This window comes from Toxotes jaculatrix, chromosome 6 (genome assembly GCF_017976425.1).
Source record: "Toxotes jaculatrix isolate fToxJac2 chromosome 6, fToxJac2.pri, whole genome shotgun sequence".
Classification (NCBI taxonomy): Eukaryota; Metazoa; Chordata; class Actinopteri; family Toxotidae; genus Toxotes; species Toxotes jaculatrix.
Genome location: NC_054399.1, coordinates 24,625,416 through 24,644,714, shown reverse-complemented (window position 1 = coordinate 24,644,714; position 19,299 = coordinate 24,625,416). Strand labels below are relative to the sequence as shown.

Here is a 19,299-nt window from a genome sequence, read left to right as displayed (position 1 = left end):
GATTATTATATAATAAAAAAAAACTTCACAAGCTGCCCATCAATACATATATGATCATTAAAGTATCTTCATCTTTATCAGCTTTAACATTAAAGAGACAAACACATTCATGCATCAAGAACTATGATCCAATAATAAGATCTTGATGATTCTGACACGATTCACTCTCAGTGTATTTTGATGATCATACTTTTGTAAAATTTTAAATGCGGGTCTTTTACTTGTATTTCTACACTGTGGTGTTACTACCTTTACCTCCTCCAAGTTCTTCTTCCACCACTGCAGAGTACACACACAGATAAGAAGTTTGGATTTTTTGGAATTCTTTAAAAAAAAATACCCCAAAATAAAACACTACAAAAACACTACAAGCCCCACTTAAATTCTTCAGTTATTCTGAAAAAAGAAAAAAAAAACTTTGTCCTTCACGAATTGTGCTTTAGCTGCAGATAAAAAGTTGATCCAGTTGATGGTGTGATAACACGTCAAGGTCAGACTTCAGTATTTGACCAGTTGTGCTTAAGCATTAACGAGGAGAAAGGAGAAAGAGTTTTAGAAGAAAAAAACTTTCAAGAAGCCTGTGTCTCCTCTCATAAATGCCCCCCCCCACACACACACACTGCCCCCATCTCATCAGGACGAGATGTGAGGAGAGAGGAATCATTTACAGAAAAGAGACATCCTTTACTCTGACCCATCATCTGGAGCAACAGCACAGCTGGATCACAGCTGGATCAGCTGTCAGTCTGCAGGTGCAACAGCTCGACCTGGACTCAGATAATTTGATGCACTGTCCCAATAACAATCAGGCTCTTTCATCAACACTGTCACTTTTAACAACAGCTTGACACACATCGTGCTCACACAGACGATAACTTGCCGATGTTCAGGAGCTGTTCAGCATGTAGCATGTTAGCAAGCCAACAGCAACCAGCTGTAAACACAAAGGACTGAAGCTTTGTTTCCGTCCACCTGTTTTTGTGAGCAGAGTAAAAATGGCAAAAATCTGATAAAAAAAAAAATCTCAAAGTATTGCAGAAAAAAGTTTTTAGACTTGGCTGAGGTGGAGAAGTTGGTGTTTTGATAAAAACAAAATGCAGTGGAAACAGTGAATTAATCATGACATACATGATTTATGCAAACTATAAACAGAACAATAACACTCAGTTTGCTTTTCTCGTTACTTTACACTGCTCCATTTTAGAGAGATGCTGTTTCTTACTTTACTGCATTTCTCCGACAGCAGTTTTTATTGGTAACTTCCGATTTTTACATAAATTAATCATAGGAACATGTGATACGTTTAGGAAATATATTACTGAAGATTAAATCACTTTCCAGCCTTTTTGGAAAACAAGTGATTCCCCTTGTCTCTGAGAATCAGCTCCATCAGCTGTTTATCAGCTCGCCCTCACACAGCAGGGCAGGAGGGAAACAAAGCCTTTCAGGCTTTAAGGCCTCTCCTGTTCTGAACCAACAGTTTGAGTTTTCTTCATTTAGTTTGTTCTGACATTTCTGAGAGAACAGTCTGTTCTGTTACTCCGACTTTTTATTACCACTGCGAAAATAAGTTGGCACATTGATCAGCTACCACACACACACACACACACTCCTGCTGGAAGCCTGCTCCCATTGGCTGAGCCCGCCGGTGGGTGTGGTATTGATCACAAACACCAGCAGCAATTATACGACTTCATACTGAGCCTGGAGCTCATCGCTATTCACTGTGGAGAGAGCGCACACACACGCACACATGCACGCACACACACACACACACACACACACACACACACACACACACACACACACACACACACACACACACCACAGTGACTCTTTGATTAATGCTAATTTGTGTGTGGACGTGGAGCGCCTTAATCCTCTTCCCTAATTGGTCTTTTATTATGGCTGAGGGGTATCAGGGGGGTGTGTCCATGGCCCTTCGTTAAGGTGGTGTCACCGTGGTTACCGTGGCTCAATGTGAATGGATGAGGCAAGTGGCAGGACACCACAGCCAGTGGGCCAACAGGGAGACAAAACTTTAATTCATTAAAGCTGTTTGGAAAAGTCCTGAACAGAAACACTAAGGAAACGCTACTTAAACCTGCAATGAAGGATTTTTTTGTTGCTGCTGAGCAGGTAGAGTCTGCTGTGGCTCTCAAACTGGGGGGGCGCATCAGAGACACTGTTATTATAAAAAATATCCATCACAGCGGCTTTACAGTTACATCAACAAGCTTTTATGCTTGGCTGAGATGTAAAAGTTGGCCTATTTAAAAAAAAAAAAAGTCCAGGGAAGATGGACTGAAGTACATTTTTCAGACATTACTTTGTCTTTGGTGTGCATCTTTAATTCTTGTGTCCTCTGACATTCTGCTGCTGCAGCTGTTTAATGTGTACAGGTGTTGGAGATTAGGACACGTTTTTTCATTTGTTGATGATAACTTTCACTTTCAAAGGTAATTTTTGATTCTATTTTTATCCCATTTTGGGAAGAAAAAGTAGTCAGTGAATATTTTTCATCAAAGTTTTTGTTGATGATTAATCATCAGAACAGACAAACACAGAAACCAACTCTGAGCGGGGCTGAGCCTCAAAGGATCAGATCAGCGCTCAGGTACTTTCTGTCTCCTCTGTAACTTCCACGGCTCACGGCACCGCCTGCAGCCATGAGTCCATCAGGCGTGTCGTCACCTGGGGACAGTCGTTTCCCAGCAGCACCCGCTCCCTCATTAACCCTGTGAATCCTGCTCACCCTGTCTCAGCAGCTCATTATTTACTGGCTGTTTGAGATGCTTGTGTCTGCCCCTCCACAGGAACAAGGTTCTCCGTGTGTTCTCCTGTGCTTTTAACAACCCTTTCCAGCTTCAGGGACACTTGTAGAAACTTTTTCTGAACTCAAGAACTTCATCAACATTTAAACTACAGGAACCTGATTTCAGACTAGGTTTCTCCTCCTGAGGTGGACTCTCTAATGGCCCAGGAACCAGGTGAGGTTTGCAGCACTGAACATCACAGACTGACACACAAGCTTCACCAATGCTACAGTGTGTACAACATTGTCTCAGACTGTGAGTAAGTTCAGTCTGATGCCGCAATAATGTTTTTGCTATTGACATGTAAATGAGACTCACACTGACAGAGCTCTTCGTCAGAAGCTCCACACTCACACTGGGAAACTTTCCTCTGAGCTTCTGCTCCATGTTGACATGATTCATCACATCATTCAAGCTGCTGCCACATGATTGGCTGACTGGACAACTGAATAAATAAGCAAGTGCTCGGTGAGTGTTTGTCTAAACCTCCCAGGTGAGTCTGAAAATATGCCAAATAAAAGGGAAAAAAAAGAAAAGAAAAAGAAAAAGAAAGTTTTCGTCTCTTTCAATCTGCTCAGGTCACAGATCACTGTGAAATTCACTCACTGTGAAATTTCTGCACAAAGTCTTAAACTCTGTCTTAAACTCAGTCTTGACATTTGAATCCAGTTTCAGTTTGTACTTCCAGTTTGTTCACAGTTCTTCAGAAACACAAACACAGATGTGTCTTTCTGATCCTGATTCATTGCTGAGCTTATGTTCTGGAGTCTCTTCGTTCATGGTGCTGTTTGGTTGAAACAGCCTGTTAAGTACAGAAACGCTGACACAGCTCTTGACCTCTACACTGCTCCAACTCAGTTCATCTAAAATCCTTCACATTAGACAATTCAAAGCCAGGATGGATTCATCTTACCAGGCCGATGCAGCTCACAGGCTCCTGTTGGTCCCAGACTTTGATATTCTAAATCCTCCAGCTGGTCCGTCCACCTTAAAACACCCAGTCCTCCTTTTAAACTTTACCTGCAGTCAAAGGTTCACTGGTTCCCAGATAGTTTACTCCATTTCTTTTCAAACATTTTGCCTCCCCTTTGTCTTCCTCCATCTTAACTCAGGTATGGCTGGGTGGGGCTGGAGGCGGAGCTAAAACACAACCAATCCTAAATCATCTTGCATGGTCATGAATGACCAATGAGTCAACAAACAAGCAGAAATAATTCCTGCTGACTAAAAAAAAAAAAAGTAAGGTTCAGCTGTCAGCTCGTCATCATAAATCCAGACAGGGGTGTGTTGCTCACAGAGTATTTAATAATACCCTCAATACAGGTACAAAAAAATGTTTTATCAGCAAAATGTACTTAAAGTATCAGAAGTAAAAGCTGTGGTTCTGCACAAATAAGTTGTTATTATAATATTAGACTGTGAACACTGATGCATTAGAAGAGTTTTACTGGTATAAAACTGAGCTGCTGCTGCTTCACACTGTGGTAGATAGTTTAGTCCAGCAGTTCCCAACCTGCAGGTCGGGCCATTTCAAAGAGTCATCAGATAAATCTGAGGGGCTGTAAAATGATTAATGTTTTCAATTTTTTGCCTGTTTGTGAAATTTGATGAATAATGTGAATTTGACCTCTCTGAGCCTTGGACAGTTAATTAGATGGAATTGTGCAGAGGGGAAACGTTTCTCTGATGGAACTGGAAACAACTCAGACACTGACTTTTTGTTCATCTTTAATAATATCTCCACCACTGGAGATATGAGTTATGCACATTGCTGTAAACTTGTTTCTGTCTCCTCTCGTCTGATCCAGCAGCTTCACGTCTGCTTCTCCATCATCACATGAATTTGTGAGACCTGATCGATGGATCTGAACCAGGAAGCAGCTGCTGAAAACAGCCTCATTAAAACCGATCAGCTAACGTGTGTGTGCTCATGCAGGAGAGTCTGGTTTTGGTATGTGTGTGTGTGCTGATGCGTCTCCGAAGATTTAATGAGTTGCCCGATCACCAGATTTGATCCTTCGTCCACATCAGCAGAGAAAAAAAAACACAAATCACAAGAGCTCATGTTTTAAAGATGTTTTTATGCTCCACCAAAAAACTGTTTAAAGAAATATTCCTCAGAATTTTGAGTAGGAGAAAAGTTTTTATGGTTCTCCTTCATCGAGGAAACGGTTTGGATTCACAGCAGTTAGAATAGTAGTTACACAAAAAAGCAACTTGAGTGATTTAAAAAGTTGCCATGGCTGTTTTTTATATTTGTTAGTGAGTCACATACATATGCTGGCCCTTAAGGTCTAAGCACATACAAGAGTGAAAGTGAAGGTTAAGGGAAACATGATCCAATGTTTCTGGATCTAACTGACAACGTGTGAAGTGAAAAACACTCGTTATTTGATCTCTGATGTAAATTAAAAAATAAAGCAAAATTTAACACACACACACATCATTTCTCTTCACCTGTGTGGAGGTAACTTTGTGTAAAGCTTTGTAAATGGGAAACTGGTCTAAAGAATTTCAGGACTTTTAAACTGTTCACTGTTTTCAAAAGTTCAGTTTTAGTCTAAATGAAGACACAGAAGTGGTCTTTATAAAATGTTGTCATTTCACATCATTATGATTATTATTAGCAGTAGCATATTAGTAGTATTATGATCGTTGGGTGCTGTCTGCAGGGAGACTGGGTGTGGTCTTCTCTCAAGTTCAAGTTCACAGTGTGACCTGCTGACCTTTAGCTTGTTTGCTGTGGGGGCATATCAGGTCACGTCTGTGTGTGTTTCTGTGTGTGCCTGTGTGTGTTATAGAAAGGCGATGCCTGATGTTGGTGGCTGGCTGAATTATTCACACTCCTCTGCGGTCGTCTCCCTCTCTGAAACCTGAGAGGGGAAGGTAAGGTGGCTCCCACCCTCCACCCAGCACCCGGGGGAGAATCCGAGCTCAGCCGACAACAACACAACACGCATCGAGGAGGGAGGAGGTGGGCGAGGGGGAGGAGGACAGTGGAAGATGGAGAGGTGTGGAAACTAACCAGGAGAGAAAAGCAGATTTCTGTGGTTAGTTTGATGAGAGGCTGCAGATCACTCTGATTTATTCCTCTGCCAATACAGGATGTTCTCAGTCAGCTGAGTCTCATCATGGAGGAACAATGTAGATCTGTCTGTTAGTGGATGAACCTCTCAGTCAGGCTGTAAACACAGACCTGAAACAATCACCTTTGTCTTATAACAGAGATTTAATATTTAAATCCTGTAAAACACCAAACTCCTGCAGCTGCAGCTCCTGTGGACATAATAATTCTGCCCCTCTGACCTGACTGCATGCACCAACATAAGGACACAGTTTGCAGAGTAAATTTCAGAATGGAACAGGCAGGTTGTGTTTTGTACAGTAAGTTTTCTTCCACCTTCACAACAAACTCACCTTCTACACAGTCCATCAAAAACTGACTCACTCGTCCATTGCTCTCCTTTAACCACAAGAGACAGTGAAAACCCAGAAATCCTTGTGCTGTGAAACATGTTAGTGGCATTCAATACCACACACACTCGCAGTCTGTGTGCATGAGGACTGCTGAAATCAGCACTCCTGACCACTGAGGGGCTGGATTAAAGCAGGGTGTTTCTGTTACAATGCAGATTGAACACTGGAAACAGTCAGATACAGAGGTCTCACTCAGAGAACATCACATAAAACCAAACCGTGCTTTTCACACCGTGTGTGTGTAAGAACCTCAAGCACCATCTATAAGTCGCTGAACCTCCTCCTCTGTGTCCAAATAACGACTGCTCAGCTTGACTTTCACTGAGAGCAGTGAACAAGAACAAGGCTGCACAAGGTGACGCCTGTGAATTTAAATCAGGTATCAGGTTTCTGCTCTTTACAGGTGCACCTTCTTCAAACAGGGTGGAAAAGGGTGAGAACCTTTAGTATTAAGAACAACTTTACTGTCAGACACTTGTGTAAATACAGTAAAACTGTTCAGCTGCTTTACACACCCACCTATCTGGATCCCTCTGGACTCTAATTCTGTCAGACCAGTGTCCCTGTAAGCCTTTGTACATTCTTTATGTGCTTCCCAGCCTCTGTCATATCAAATAGTATTACTGTGAGTAAGCTTCAGGATCAGGATGAACAAAGGGGAGAAAGAAAAAAAAAAAAACACACTACAGCTACTACATAAGATCAAAACTTAGATGTGATCACATGGCTGTTTAGAGAAACCATCCCCAACTCTCAGGCATAAACACTTTTCTAATCTCTAAACAAACTCAGATAAAAAGCCCCAGTTGTCCTGAAGCAAAAAGCTCATTTTCTTTCATTCCTGAGATATTAAATTCTGCACACAGGTTTTTACAGAGCAGCACTGAAATACTGTCACAAATATAGAAAATGTACAGAAACGCACACATGGACACAACACAACAGCACCCAGAGAGACGTCAATAGAGCATTAGCGTCTTTATTTTTTTGTCGTTGTTGCATAGGAAATGCACATCTTGCTTCCAGTAAATTGAGTCTGCGTGGACATGGAGTCACTAATGGGGCCGAGAGGGATGGGCCTACAGTTCACCAGTTCAACGGAAACAACAGTCAGAGAAGGAAAGAACATAAAAAAAAAACAGGAACAGAACAACAGAGTGACGACAGAGGAAGTGACAGCAGTAAGTCAGAGAGGACAAAAGAAGTCAGTGCAAACTCACAGCTTCAGAACACACAGGATGGACAAACAATGGTACCGGACACAACTAATGGAAACTAGTTAACACTGAACATAGGTGTAACACCGGGTCGTGGACCTGGTGTGGCGGCGGCGGCAGAAAACTCCGCCCTGTTCCATAAAAGAGTTGTAGAGGCACAAGGTTTAAGTCAGTTCAGGGTGAGGATGGAGGTGGGGTTGATGGTTGGGTGAGGGTGGAGGAACCGAACAGGTGGCGGTCGGGCTGAGGATGTCGTCTGGTTTCTGTGGTGTATTGGGCAGTGAGAAGGGGATGATGGGATGCGTGATGACAGTGTGATGATGTGAATGTGTGACTCAGACTGCTCCAGGTCGCGGTACGCCCGGCGACGCTCGGGGTAAAGATAAAGCTCTCCTTCCTCGAGATTGTCGTGGGATAGCTACAGTTAGCATCGCCTCCAGAGGGCTGGGTGAAAGGCAACGAGAAACGCTGATCGAGCTGATCGATTATCTATATTCAGAACATCAACAGGCTGGAAAACGAAGTGAGTGTGGGCAGTTCTGGGCCAGAGCTAACTGTAAAAAAATAAATAAATAAATAAAATGAATCCCTGGTTTGTTCTGATGGTAACGTGAACACAGTGACATTTTTACATCTGAACTCTAATATTTCTATTTCTATTCCAATCTACTCCTTAAAGGACCATGCCACTGCTTTTTATGTTTTATATTTTGAAGTTTTAGTTTTCTCCTGCCAGTCATGGATTTCCTTGAATGGAAATTAATGAAATGTAGCTGAAACTCAAACCTACATCTGAGAATAATTACAGCAGATAAAATCTGGCAAACTGGTGTCAGGTTTCACATCTGTAAATACTGGTTTTGAATCAATGTATAATCAGAACATGTGTTGTATGTGGGAATAAGGTGGGGCATCAAACCTCAATGATGTGTGTCCATAGGACACTTACCAAAAGCTGTCAAGCACTCAAAGCTGAAGCTGAGCGTCTGATCATAGTACAATCTTGTTCACTCGCTCTTTGACCAGATTTTTCCTGATTTAAATAAAGACCAGTTTTATTGAACCAGAGCTCTACCACTTGATTTTTTAAGGCTGATGATTTTCAACAAAAACATTTAACAAACCTTTTTGATAAAGATTCCTTAATTCTGTCTTTTAAATGTTTGTGTTTGGTGAAGTTATGTAGTGAGCGAGACATTTTTCAGAGTAAAAATTAGCCCTCTGGTGGACAAACGATGTAATGGCGATGCTGTTTTCAAAAATGAATTTAACACCTCTTTGGCATTTCTGTTCTGACATCAATTGTTATCTATCAGGTCACATATACATCAGTACCAATGTACTGGTGTATTAGCTGAGCTCTGGTTGCGACACCATTTAACATTTGAGGTGATGAAGGGGAGTGAAGGGGTTTTGCAGAAAAACATTTTCATTTTTCTCAAATTAAGGACTCGAAAAAACATCATTTTTATACTGAAACTCTGGTATTATATTGGAACAAGAACTGCAATTATTAGTTAATTAATTGATTGGATCATTAATTAATAGTTTTAGTGATTTTTCAAGCAAACTCTCTGGTTCCAGCTTCTTAAATGTGAGGATTTGTTGCTTTTCTTCAACATATATGAGAACAAACTGAACATCTTTGGGGTTTTGACGGTTTGAACACACCTCGAGTTGTTGGAAATGCTAACTGGCATTTTTCACAATTCTCTGACATTTTATGGATAAAATAATTATTCGAGAAAACATCTGGAATTAATTAGTAATAAAACTAGGAAGAGAACTAACTATGAAAACTTTTAAAAAATACCCTGCCCTGCTGGAAAGATGAGACTAAAAAAAACCCAAACATCTGAAGCAGTTAAAACACCACAGCATGTCTTTGAAAAACTTCAGCAGTTATGTTGAGAAGAAAACTTTCAAATTCACTGGCATTGTCCTTTAAGAAAACAGTCTGATCATCAACAAAGTTTGTCAACCTAAAGTTTTCCAAAAGAGATGCACAAGTCGAAGAAACTGTTTAGTTTCAAAGAGCTGAGCTGCATCGACAGGCTGCGAGTCGAAAACAGAGAGGAGCCACTGGAGGTGAGCTAGACAAGCCAATCGACCCCAGCTGGCCTGGGACTGCGAGAGCAGGAAGGGGGGGGGGGGGGTGGAGGGGGCGCAGAGGGGGGAGTCTCCCAGGTGCTGGATACCTCTTTCTCTTTCTAGACCTTTCTCATCCTGGAGGAGCTGCGGCCTGTTTGAAGTCCTGCCGGGGGAGACACAGCGGAGGGGCTCAATGAGGAGGGGGGGGGGGATTCTGTCCTGGATAGTGCTGAGTGTTGCAAAAAAAAGGCAGAGGCCATCGATTCAGTCTCCTGCAGGAAACTGCCTGGGGAGGAGGAGGATTCACCCAGAGCCACGCAGAGATTTCTCAGCCTGCTGGTCAATGGATGCAAGGGGAAGTGGATGGGGGGTGGGGGCAGACCAGCCGGGTGTTTGCTGATGTTAAAAGTTAGCTGGAGATTGTCGGATTAAAACCCCGCGAGGCTGCGGCAGTCCGCTGACGGCCCGGGGCAGTCATCATGGTGGCACACCCATCAGATCAATGACAATGAACTGGCACACAGTAGAAAACTGTGGAGGTGTACGGTGGTGTTTTCATGTCGGGATGAAAGAGTCCCAAGTGTGAGTGTGAAGAGATGAAGATAAAGGATGAAGGAGAGGAGGTGAGACAGTTTGAGGCATATAGGGACAAGTAAGAAAAAGAAGAGAGAGGAACCAAAACAGTAACAGAACAATCTGGTTTTTGTCATTTTTTTCTCATTTGTTGTCTTTGTAACAGCTTACTAGGCGATTATGGAAGAGCATGCAGTTATATCTTATGATTATTGTACATTAGCTATAATCAGAGGGGCCTGACAGACAGCAAAGGCTACTGGTGTTCAGAAATTTCAACAATTACAAACAATTATTGTATTCAGTATTCAGAAGAGCATTATAATACAGGTTTTCACAGGCACTACATTTGATCTTTTTCAATATATCGTGTAATATGCTGGTTTGTTTTTATTTTTCATTTCTTTTTCAGATTTTTCGTATAACTCGTTCGGTCCGTAGAAGCTGGGATCTGGAAACGGAAGGATCGATCGTAAAAGAAGGCAGAGGCTGAAAATTTTCACAAAGTAGATACCAAAGTCCACGTGGGCAGGCGCACGCACGTGAGCCACGCCGCGTGCACGTGTGGATGTTTGTTTTTAGTCAGTGCATAGTTCTCATGCAGATTAGACTGCTATGCTTTGATACGCTGTCAGGAAGCATGATAGTAAGTTCAAATTGTCACATTTTCCAGCTTACCTCCCCTTCACTGGCTTGATTTAACGCTTAGCACCATGTAATGGGTTTGCAATAGGATAAATAAATATCTTTGCAAAGGAGCAGTGACACTGTAATTCATTACAGTTGAGCGCTGGAGAGCAGCTTCAGTGTTACCTGTCTCCTCGTCCAATGACTTTCCTTCATCTCTCTAAAGTGATGCCATTTATACTCATTTCCCCGGCTCACGCTCCGGCACAGCCGACACAGCGAAGGACGTCTTCCTTCTGCTCTGCTCTCGGCTCTGATTTGGTGCTGAATAAAAACAATGGGAGAAACGGCAGTGTTTTCATTTCACATCAGATTAGACGGAATAAAAGCTGCTGGAGGGGGATCTCAGGTGCCACTGAAGCTCTCTCCGTTTCTTACACGATTGTTCTACGAGTAGTGTTCGTTCAGCGTTGCTATAATTCACATACTCAGGTCTCTAAAGTGATTGAAAGTACTTCATCTTGGGTGGATTAAAAATACCCTGGTCTGCGCCTGAAGAATTCTGCCCCTCTTCACGTCAAGCCGTTCAAATTCGATTATTTCCCACCCCTCCAAATTGCAGACTCGCACAGCAGTCCGGTCCGATGGATTTGTATCTCAGGTGGTGGTGGTGGTGGTGAGGGAGCGGTGGAGGGGATTATCTCTGCCCAGGAGAATTTGGACAAACGTGAAGACAACAAAGGCGTTAGCATAAAAAGCCCAGCCTTCATTCAACCCTGTTTCCTGATGGAGTGGCAGAATTCCTCAAAGCCGAAATCCAAAAATCAACTCTTGGCAAGGAAGGGAGGGGGGTGAAGTGAGAGGAGGGAGGGGGATACTGGGAGGGGGGGGGGGGGGGGGGGGGTGAATGCAACTGCTTCTCTGGAGTTTTTGAGACAGTCTTTGTCTACAGCTCTCTCTCTCTCATATTTCTGGTCGAACAAACTGGGGATGATTTTTCTAGATTTTGAGGTGAGTGGGCGGTTAGAAGCTCAGAGGGGTTTGTCAGATTTTGTTTTGGGGAGAAGATTCATGTCAACTGATGACGGTTTCTGTCAGAAGATGTCTCTGCTGGTGTTTGTTAGTTCAGCTGGTTGGATGCAGCGTCTAGCCTTATGGGCTCATCGCTCTCTCAGCCTCAGCTTTGATTTGTGTGTTTGGTGTCAGTTAATGTGGAGGGGGAGAATGTGGTGTAGCGAGCTTCACATTCAGCCCCTTCCCAGCCTCCACCACCACCCGGTGAACTGGGACTCTTCACAACTTTAAAATCACACCACATCTTCCCTTCAAGGACTCCAGTCCCAGTGGGATTTGAGTTGCTGCTCATTTCTTTCCATTGGTTCATTACTTAAGTGTTAAATTTGGCTGTTCACACACATATCTGTATCTTGACTTCTCCAAGCACAAACCACAGCAACACTCCACTACACTCCATATGTTTCAATTAAACATATGGATCTAATCTTAAATTTCTGACCATAAAAAAACATTTTATAGTTTCTGCTTGTCCCAGATATTTTATGGCTGTACTGTTCTGTCAAATGGAAACATAATGGGTGACTTTTCAGAGCTCCTGAATTCACGTATTCATGAGATTTTTTTTATTTTCTAACTTGTTCGTACAACAGCACTATATGTTGTTGAGATCTACAGCTCTGCAGTGAAAAAGCAATGTCAATCTGCTGAGGATTGTGTAGCTTCACAATAAAAATAGGACTTCAGATTGTTTTTTTCCAACACAGATGTCTTCATGGTCTGCATTTCACCAGGGCCTTATTAGGTCTATTTTTTGCATTGGTTGTATACTGGGGTTGTGAGTGCTGCCTTTGGGTCACCTCAGAGTCTCCATGGAGGTAAAAGTAAACATCTGTCACTGAGGTAAAAGCTGTGAAACTGGGAGGTAATGAGCAGAAACTCTGATCACACTTGAACTGTCCTTCATCCTGTTGACTTGTTGTTCCTCGGCAGATTATCTGCTCCATGCATGTGATGCCGTGATGAGCAGCAGTGGATGTGTGGATGGACGGAGATCAGAGTGGACCTCCAAGGCTCAGGGAGGGCTGGGTGAGGAGGAGGGGGAGGGCGAGGAGGTGAACTCGTGGGCCAGTGAAGAAAGAAACAGATGGAAAAGAAAAAGAATCATGTTGCATAATCAAGCTGTTTATTTTCCTGCATGGAATGGTGAACACAAAAATGATGCCTAGATGCATTTATAGTAGGGGCATCCTTTGGCTGGCTATGTCATTGTCTCCTGCCTAGAACTAAATTTTTTAAAATGCATAAAAAACGCTCGCTTCTCTTACCAATTTTCCTCAGAATTACCTAGATTTAGCTTCATCAACACTGATGCAACAAATAACCTTCAAACATAGAGCATACCGTAACATCCATTTACAATGGTCTTATCACCACAGCGCCCTATACTTTTCAAGTACAGGAATATGCTATACCATCAAAGAGGAAATGTCCTTAAATACATACAAAAAGGAAAGCAAATAAAGAAAAAATAAAGAAAATAAGGAAACAGGAAAGTTTTCAACTTACATCCAGTTCCCAGAAAACAAACCAAACCAGTTCTAGTAATGTGGCCTCGATACAAACAATCAGAAAATTCACAACACTAGTTTTTCCTCATTTAATCAATGTTACAAAAGTCCTGCATTATAAAATAGGGCAGCTTTAAAATCAGTGTAATTAATAAAACTATACAACATACAAACACGTCTCCCAGTCAGGCCGAGTGGCCCTGCTGCTCTGCCCTCCTGTCCGTTAAGAGCTAACTCTTCTCTGCATCTCTTCACTGCTGTACCAGAACTAAATTACACACACAACACAAGAACAAAACAACACACTGCCCAAACTATTGCTTTTATATTCTTTTTCATTTTTTCTTTCTTTAAAAAGGGTGCAATTTTGTCGTTATCTTACACACACACACAGCCAAAAGTCGCTGATTAGATGCTAGGCTGTTTCACAAGGTTTTTGTGACACTTTAAAAAAATGTCCGTGCAATTTTTTTTTTATTCCCTTCGCTCTTTTTAAGCCCTGGAAGCTGTATTTTTTTTAAAATTACGTACTTTTTCACTATTGTCATTTATTCATATTTAGTGCAGATAATTAAGGAAGTAATGCCCAACTCATGGCTAAAGGGTAGGCAAGAACAGAGACAAAACAAACATGTCGCACTAAGAGGAAACACACAACCCACACAAGTGGAACTACTAAACCATCACAGCCAACGGCGTCACGTTGCTGTCCATTAAATTTGATAGATGGACTGAACACAGAACGGGTAAACAATTTCTTCACTAAAACCTCTGCCAAGCAGGGTGAGGCGTGGTTAAAATGCTGGACGTCATCAAAAATGTATTCGGTTAACTGTTTTCTGTGCGATGGAGAAGAAGTTGGACTTGTTTAAGGCTTGCTTGTGACCAAAGAAAAAAAAATTTAGTAAAGAGAGATCCCAAATGTTGTATTGTGGCCGCCTGGTAGATTATCAAAACAGGAAGGAAGGAATGCCCGAGCAACGGTGGCTCAGCTTGGCTGGAGCATTGCTGCAGGGGCTGGTTTCACCATTTTTAGAGACTGACCACAGAGCATGACGCCAGTCATGTGCATGCCAACTTTGGTTGAAAATAAAGAGAGAGAAAAACCAGACTAAATAAACAATATAAGACGAAACAAGTCTAAGTGAGTGCAAGCAGGTATTGCATATATTATGTCCTCATTATTCATATGTGGGGAGAAAGTAGAGGAACAAATGAATCAAAAATTAAAACAGGAGGACTTAAACAGAAAAGGTTTTGCTGTACGGAGGTTGCAGCAAAAGTCATCCCACCACACAAAGGACAGGATGAAGGGGATGGGTGGGGGTAAACATAGTTAATTGAACCAATTTACCAGGTAGTGAGCAGTTATAAGCTCCATCTGCTGCATTAAGAAGGTGGCATCAGGTAATTTAGTGAAATGAGGACAATGTCTTCAATTGCCTGCAACATGGGAAGTGGCAGCTAGATGTTTTCAGTCTATCACTTCACTCTCACAGGCATCAACTTCACTGTGTGCATATCTTTTGAAGAATCAATTGACTGGAACCAAACGATTTTAGCTGCTAAACTGAGCTGTTACTGACGAGGGAGTATGTCCTTAAACTAATTTCTACTTCAAACCAATTTTAGCTGCTAAACTAAGAGTTTAGCAATGAGAATGTGTTTCCTGCAAAACCTAACTGATAACTAACCTGAAATAAACTGTAGCTGCTATACTTGATAGCTACTTGATAGCTATCAGGCCATACAGCAGAAATGCCTTGTTTACCTCATGTTGTTTTACATGAGATTGAATATCATCTTTACATTTCTCATTTGAACCTTACATAAACTCAGACTTGGTGCTCATTTCACAAATTTCACCGTATTGCCTCTAGTTTGCAGAGACCTGGAGATGATCTGATCGACCTGATTGTAGTTGATGTAAATTTCACACAGGGGTGGCACAAACCAGTGCAGCACAGACCTGAGACCTTGTAATAGTGAGAGTTTACCTGCAAGTAACAACGTTCCTTTTCAGCTTTAACGCTTTGACGTTAATTGCTGTTTACCTACAAAATCTCAGGTGCAGAGGGTGGAGGAGAGAAAAGAAAAGAAAAAAGGAAGAAACAATAAAACAGGACTCTCCACATTTAATCTTCACCCTCTCAGGACTGGACCTTAGCTCAAGGCACATTGATGAGGAACATTGTTTTCGTGCAATTTTATAACGTACGGATGACACAGAATGCTGTGGAACTGAAACTCAGAATTGAATTGTTGATGAAGGAAAAGGAAGGAAGGAGGAAGGGAAGGAAGGAGGAATCAAAATAATGAGAAATGCTGAGAAGCGAAGAGAGCTGGTTGTTTGTGAAGGAGAGCAATAGAAAAGGCCTTGACGGGGCCAAACTAATAGACGGCTGCTGGCAAATGCCTGATGTTGGGTTTACAATATAGTGTCTTTATCTCACTAACTACATCATCTATGGAAAAATTTGTCACTAACACTAAAACATGCAGATTTTTTTGTTCTTTTTTTGTAATTTTTCACTTAAATTCACTTTTGTTCGACGCTGGATGGTCGTAAGAGTGTGTGTGTGTGTGCATGTGTGTATATATATTTATATATATAGTATAGGAAAGGAAAAACAAAACTGAAGTTCAATAAAATGGTAAATTGCATGTGAAGCGCTCGGCTGTCTTGTCTATTTGTGGACGAAAGCTTCCAGAGAGTTACCCTCTGCTCTGCCTCTTTATCACTAAACCACACCCCCTGATTACACACTCGCGGGCCATTGGCCAACTGAAGGAATAAGTGCTTTTGATTGGACAGGAGCTCTAGGAGACCCAGCCAATCACTGGGCAGCCCGTTACCAGGCGGCACCCGTTAAAGATTATCTCGCCAACAGAAACCGGAGAAAACATAACTTTTTAGATTAAATTCACTCGTTATATTTCCTCCTGATTTTGCCTCATGAGAAATTCAAATTGCTTTTTATGTTTTAAAAGTAAAATGATGTGCTCATTAAAATAACTTACTCGCTTTACATTTTATCTTTTAAACAAAATGAAAAGCAGACTTCAGCTGCAAGAAATGCTTTAAAAAATGATTGTTTAAAATTATGATATTACTTAAAGGGATTCTTGTTCTACCATGCTAACAACTTTCCAAGATGAACAAACAACAAATAAACAATAAAAGTGAATACAGCTCCCCTTATTTCTCACAAGGCTATGGTTTCTAGTTCAACGCTGTGTTGTTGTCTTTTGTACCCCAATATTTTAGAGTCCCAGAGGTGTGAGCGGACTAGGAAGAAAAATATATATTTATATATACTTTTCAACAACTGTTTTCAACGAGCTATCTTACAAAGATATTTAACTATCCAACAGCTAGCCAACAAAATTGCACTTTCCTCATGATCAATATTCCACTGGTAAAGTTTTAGTCACTCATCTCTCTCCTGTCTGCCTGCTTCGTTTCGGACACCAGAGTTTTCTGCCCACTCCTAGCATGCTGTAGCTTCACCCAGACTGGTGGATGGATAGAGGAGGAAGAGGAGGGGACCAGCTGAAATGACGGCTAAGAGAGAAAAATCAATGAGCCATGAAGCCAAAGCCTCCCAGATAAACAAGATTGGATCCACCAGTGTCTAGTCGCAACACTTCACATCAACAAACCCCTGCTTCCCCAAATTTATAACCTCCCACCCACTCAACCTCCCCCATAATGACCCCCACCCCTCCATGTGTAGTTCATGTTATTACTGTGAAACAGACAGGACGTCTGTTTGCACCTGCACCACCTCCCTGTCAGGTCAGGTCTTTCCATTAAGCACTGGTCCATGTCCTTGGAAAGAGCCTCGTCAACTTCCTCCCTCCCTGACCTGCCACCATCCAGGGGGCGGGGTCAAGTGGGGGTGGATTCCATCCCAGGAGGTGTGTGAAGGCTCAGGTGAGGAAGGGGGGGGCAGGGGTATTAGCTGGTGGTATCTGAGCCTGGTAACAGCCCCCTCCCCCCAACCACAGCGTATCCCTTCCTGTCCCACCAACCAAACGGACCCCAAGCCATCAGAATCCAGTGGGATGGGGGGGTGTGATGGTGGGTGTGTGGAGGGAATTGTAACGCTGCAAGTCCACTGGATGCACACACTGCAGAGGATGAGTGTGTATGTACTTTCTCCAGAAGGGAAGCTCTGTGATTCAGTCTTGCAGCATTCCCAAAAATTGAAGGGTCAACCACCCCCCCACACACACACAAATTTTTCAGCCTGGTCTGGTTTCTGAGGGTGGGGTTGGTGTAGGGTCTGGCACTATTTATGGACATTGACATATGAACCATATGTCTACAGGAAAGTCTATGACATACAGTTTACAGAGTGGGTGTTTAACACCAGGGTCGGGGTGCGTTTGAGCCACTGTAGCCATGCTGATACTGCTGAGTCTCTGTATGGCGCTGGTGGGGGCGGAGTCAGGCGCAAAAGGGGATGGGGGGGCTGTAGGGACGGGGCAAGATGGGGCTCTCTGTTGCAGCTGGCATCTAAAGGTCAAAGTTCGGGGAGGAGGAGGCTGCAGCGATCTGTCATACAGGTGGGTGGAGGGTGGAGGGGCCTCTGGAGTCCTTATCCCAGGTACCACTGTGGACAAGGAAAGAGAAAAGTGTTATGATGTGCTGCAGTGGCCGCAGAACCAAATCCTCCAAAATGTGACATCTTGACCAGACCCCGGTGAAGGCTGCTGTCCAAACTGTCTACTTCACCTCAGGTCCAGGTCAGATCTTAAAGACACTGAAATGGCAGTAAAAGCATGTTCAGTTATGACTTAGCAAACACGGACTATCTGGAGAATCACAATGATTAACAGCTGCTCAGTGGTACAGGAGGGAGAAAGTCATTCATTCCAGCCATTTAAACCATTAACAGCTTTTTTTCCAATTGGCACTGAAATGCACATCTGCAAAGCTAGCATCCATAGGTGATTGATTTGATTTGGATAAATGTGTATGTCTGCCTCAGATGAGTCACCATAAGTATTTTAACAATTCACAGGGCTCGTTAACTGGATAAGGCAGAAGCCAGATTACGATGAACTTTGCTGTGGATATTCAGATTCCCCATAAGTCCTCAGACTGAATGTGAAACGTAATTTGCCGGCTGCACAATTGTACACAAAGTTAATAGACGTGAAGTTTCTCTTGGTAAAGGCACATCCTAGCAAGTTAACTATTCATTGTGTGTTCACTTAATGTTTGCTCTGGGGCCAAAACTTCTAAAAATCCAAATTAAAAGCAGTTTTTCTGTGGTCAGCTTATTTGACTTGCGTTGATGTTTATGTTTTTTGTTTTTCAGATTTTAAGACGTTGGCCTGGGACAATTTCCACAAAATGTCTTGATTCCATTCCTGCCCCTCAGGGGATAAACCCATGAAATTTGAATGAACATGTGACCTTTCCTCTAGTTCAACTCTCAGAACAAACTTATACTTAAATATGTTTAGCTTCATGCTTGGTAAGGCTCTAAGCAAAGAAAAATCCTCAGGATGTTGTTTGTTTTGTGGAACACTTTCATATTGTGGCTGTTGAGAACACTGCAGCCTGCAGGGGGCACTAACAGCACTTCAGAGGTGTTATTTCATGGTCCATTTCTGACTTGGGACAGACCTGAGAAGACCTCATACACAGGACGATGTTTCTTCTGCCTTCAGTTAGGAGTTTATGACATTTTCTCTCTGCACAATATCATCAAACTGTGTGTGTGTGTGTGTGTGTGTGTGTGTGTGTGTGTGTGTGTGTAATCCATCACTGATAGGCCGGTATCGATCGCCAAAGGTGCATCGTTCACGTTTCATGAATCTCTCCCTGCTCTTCCTCTTCTTCCTCGCTGCCCCGCCGAGTTCAAGTTCATCCCCGCCTTACATCATGTCTGGTTGCTA

General features: G+C 42.5%; 1 protein-coding gene across 4 annotated transcripts in view; it reads right to left on the bottom strand.

The window, feature by feature from the left end:
* Positions 1-12,992: 12,992 nt before the first annotated feature.
* nfia (nuclear factor I/A) overlaps positions 12,993-19,299 on the bottom strand; it is a 113,205-nt gene continuing 106,898 nt past the window's right edge. For all 4 annotated transcript variants that reach the window (XM_041039788.1, XM_041039785.1, XM_041039786.1 and 1 more), the window contains one exon: positions 12,993-18,005. In XM_041039788.1, the coding sequence (XP_040895722.1) occupies positions 17,991-18,005 (15 nt within the window). In that variant the 3' untranslated portion in view covers positions 12,993-17,990. The remainder of the gene's footprint in view (positions 18,006-19,299) is intronic.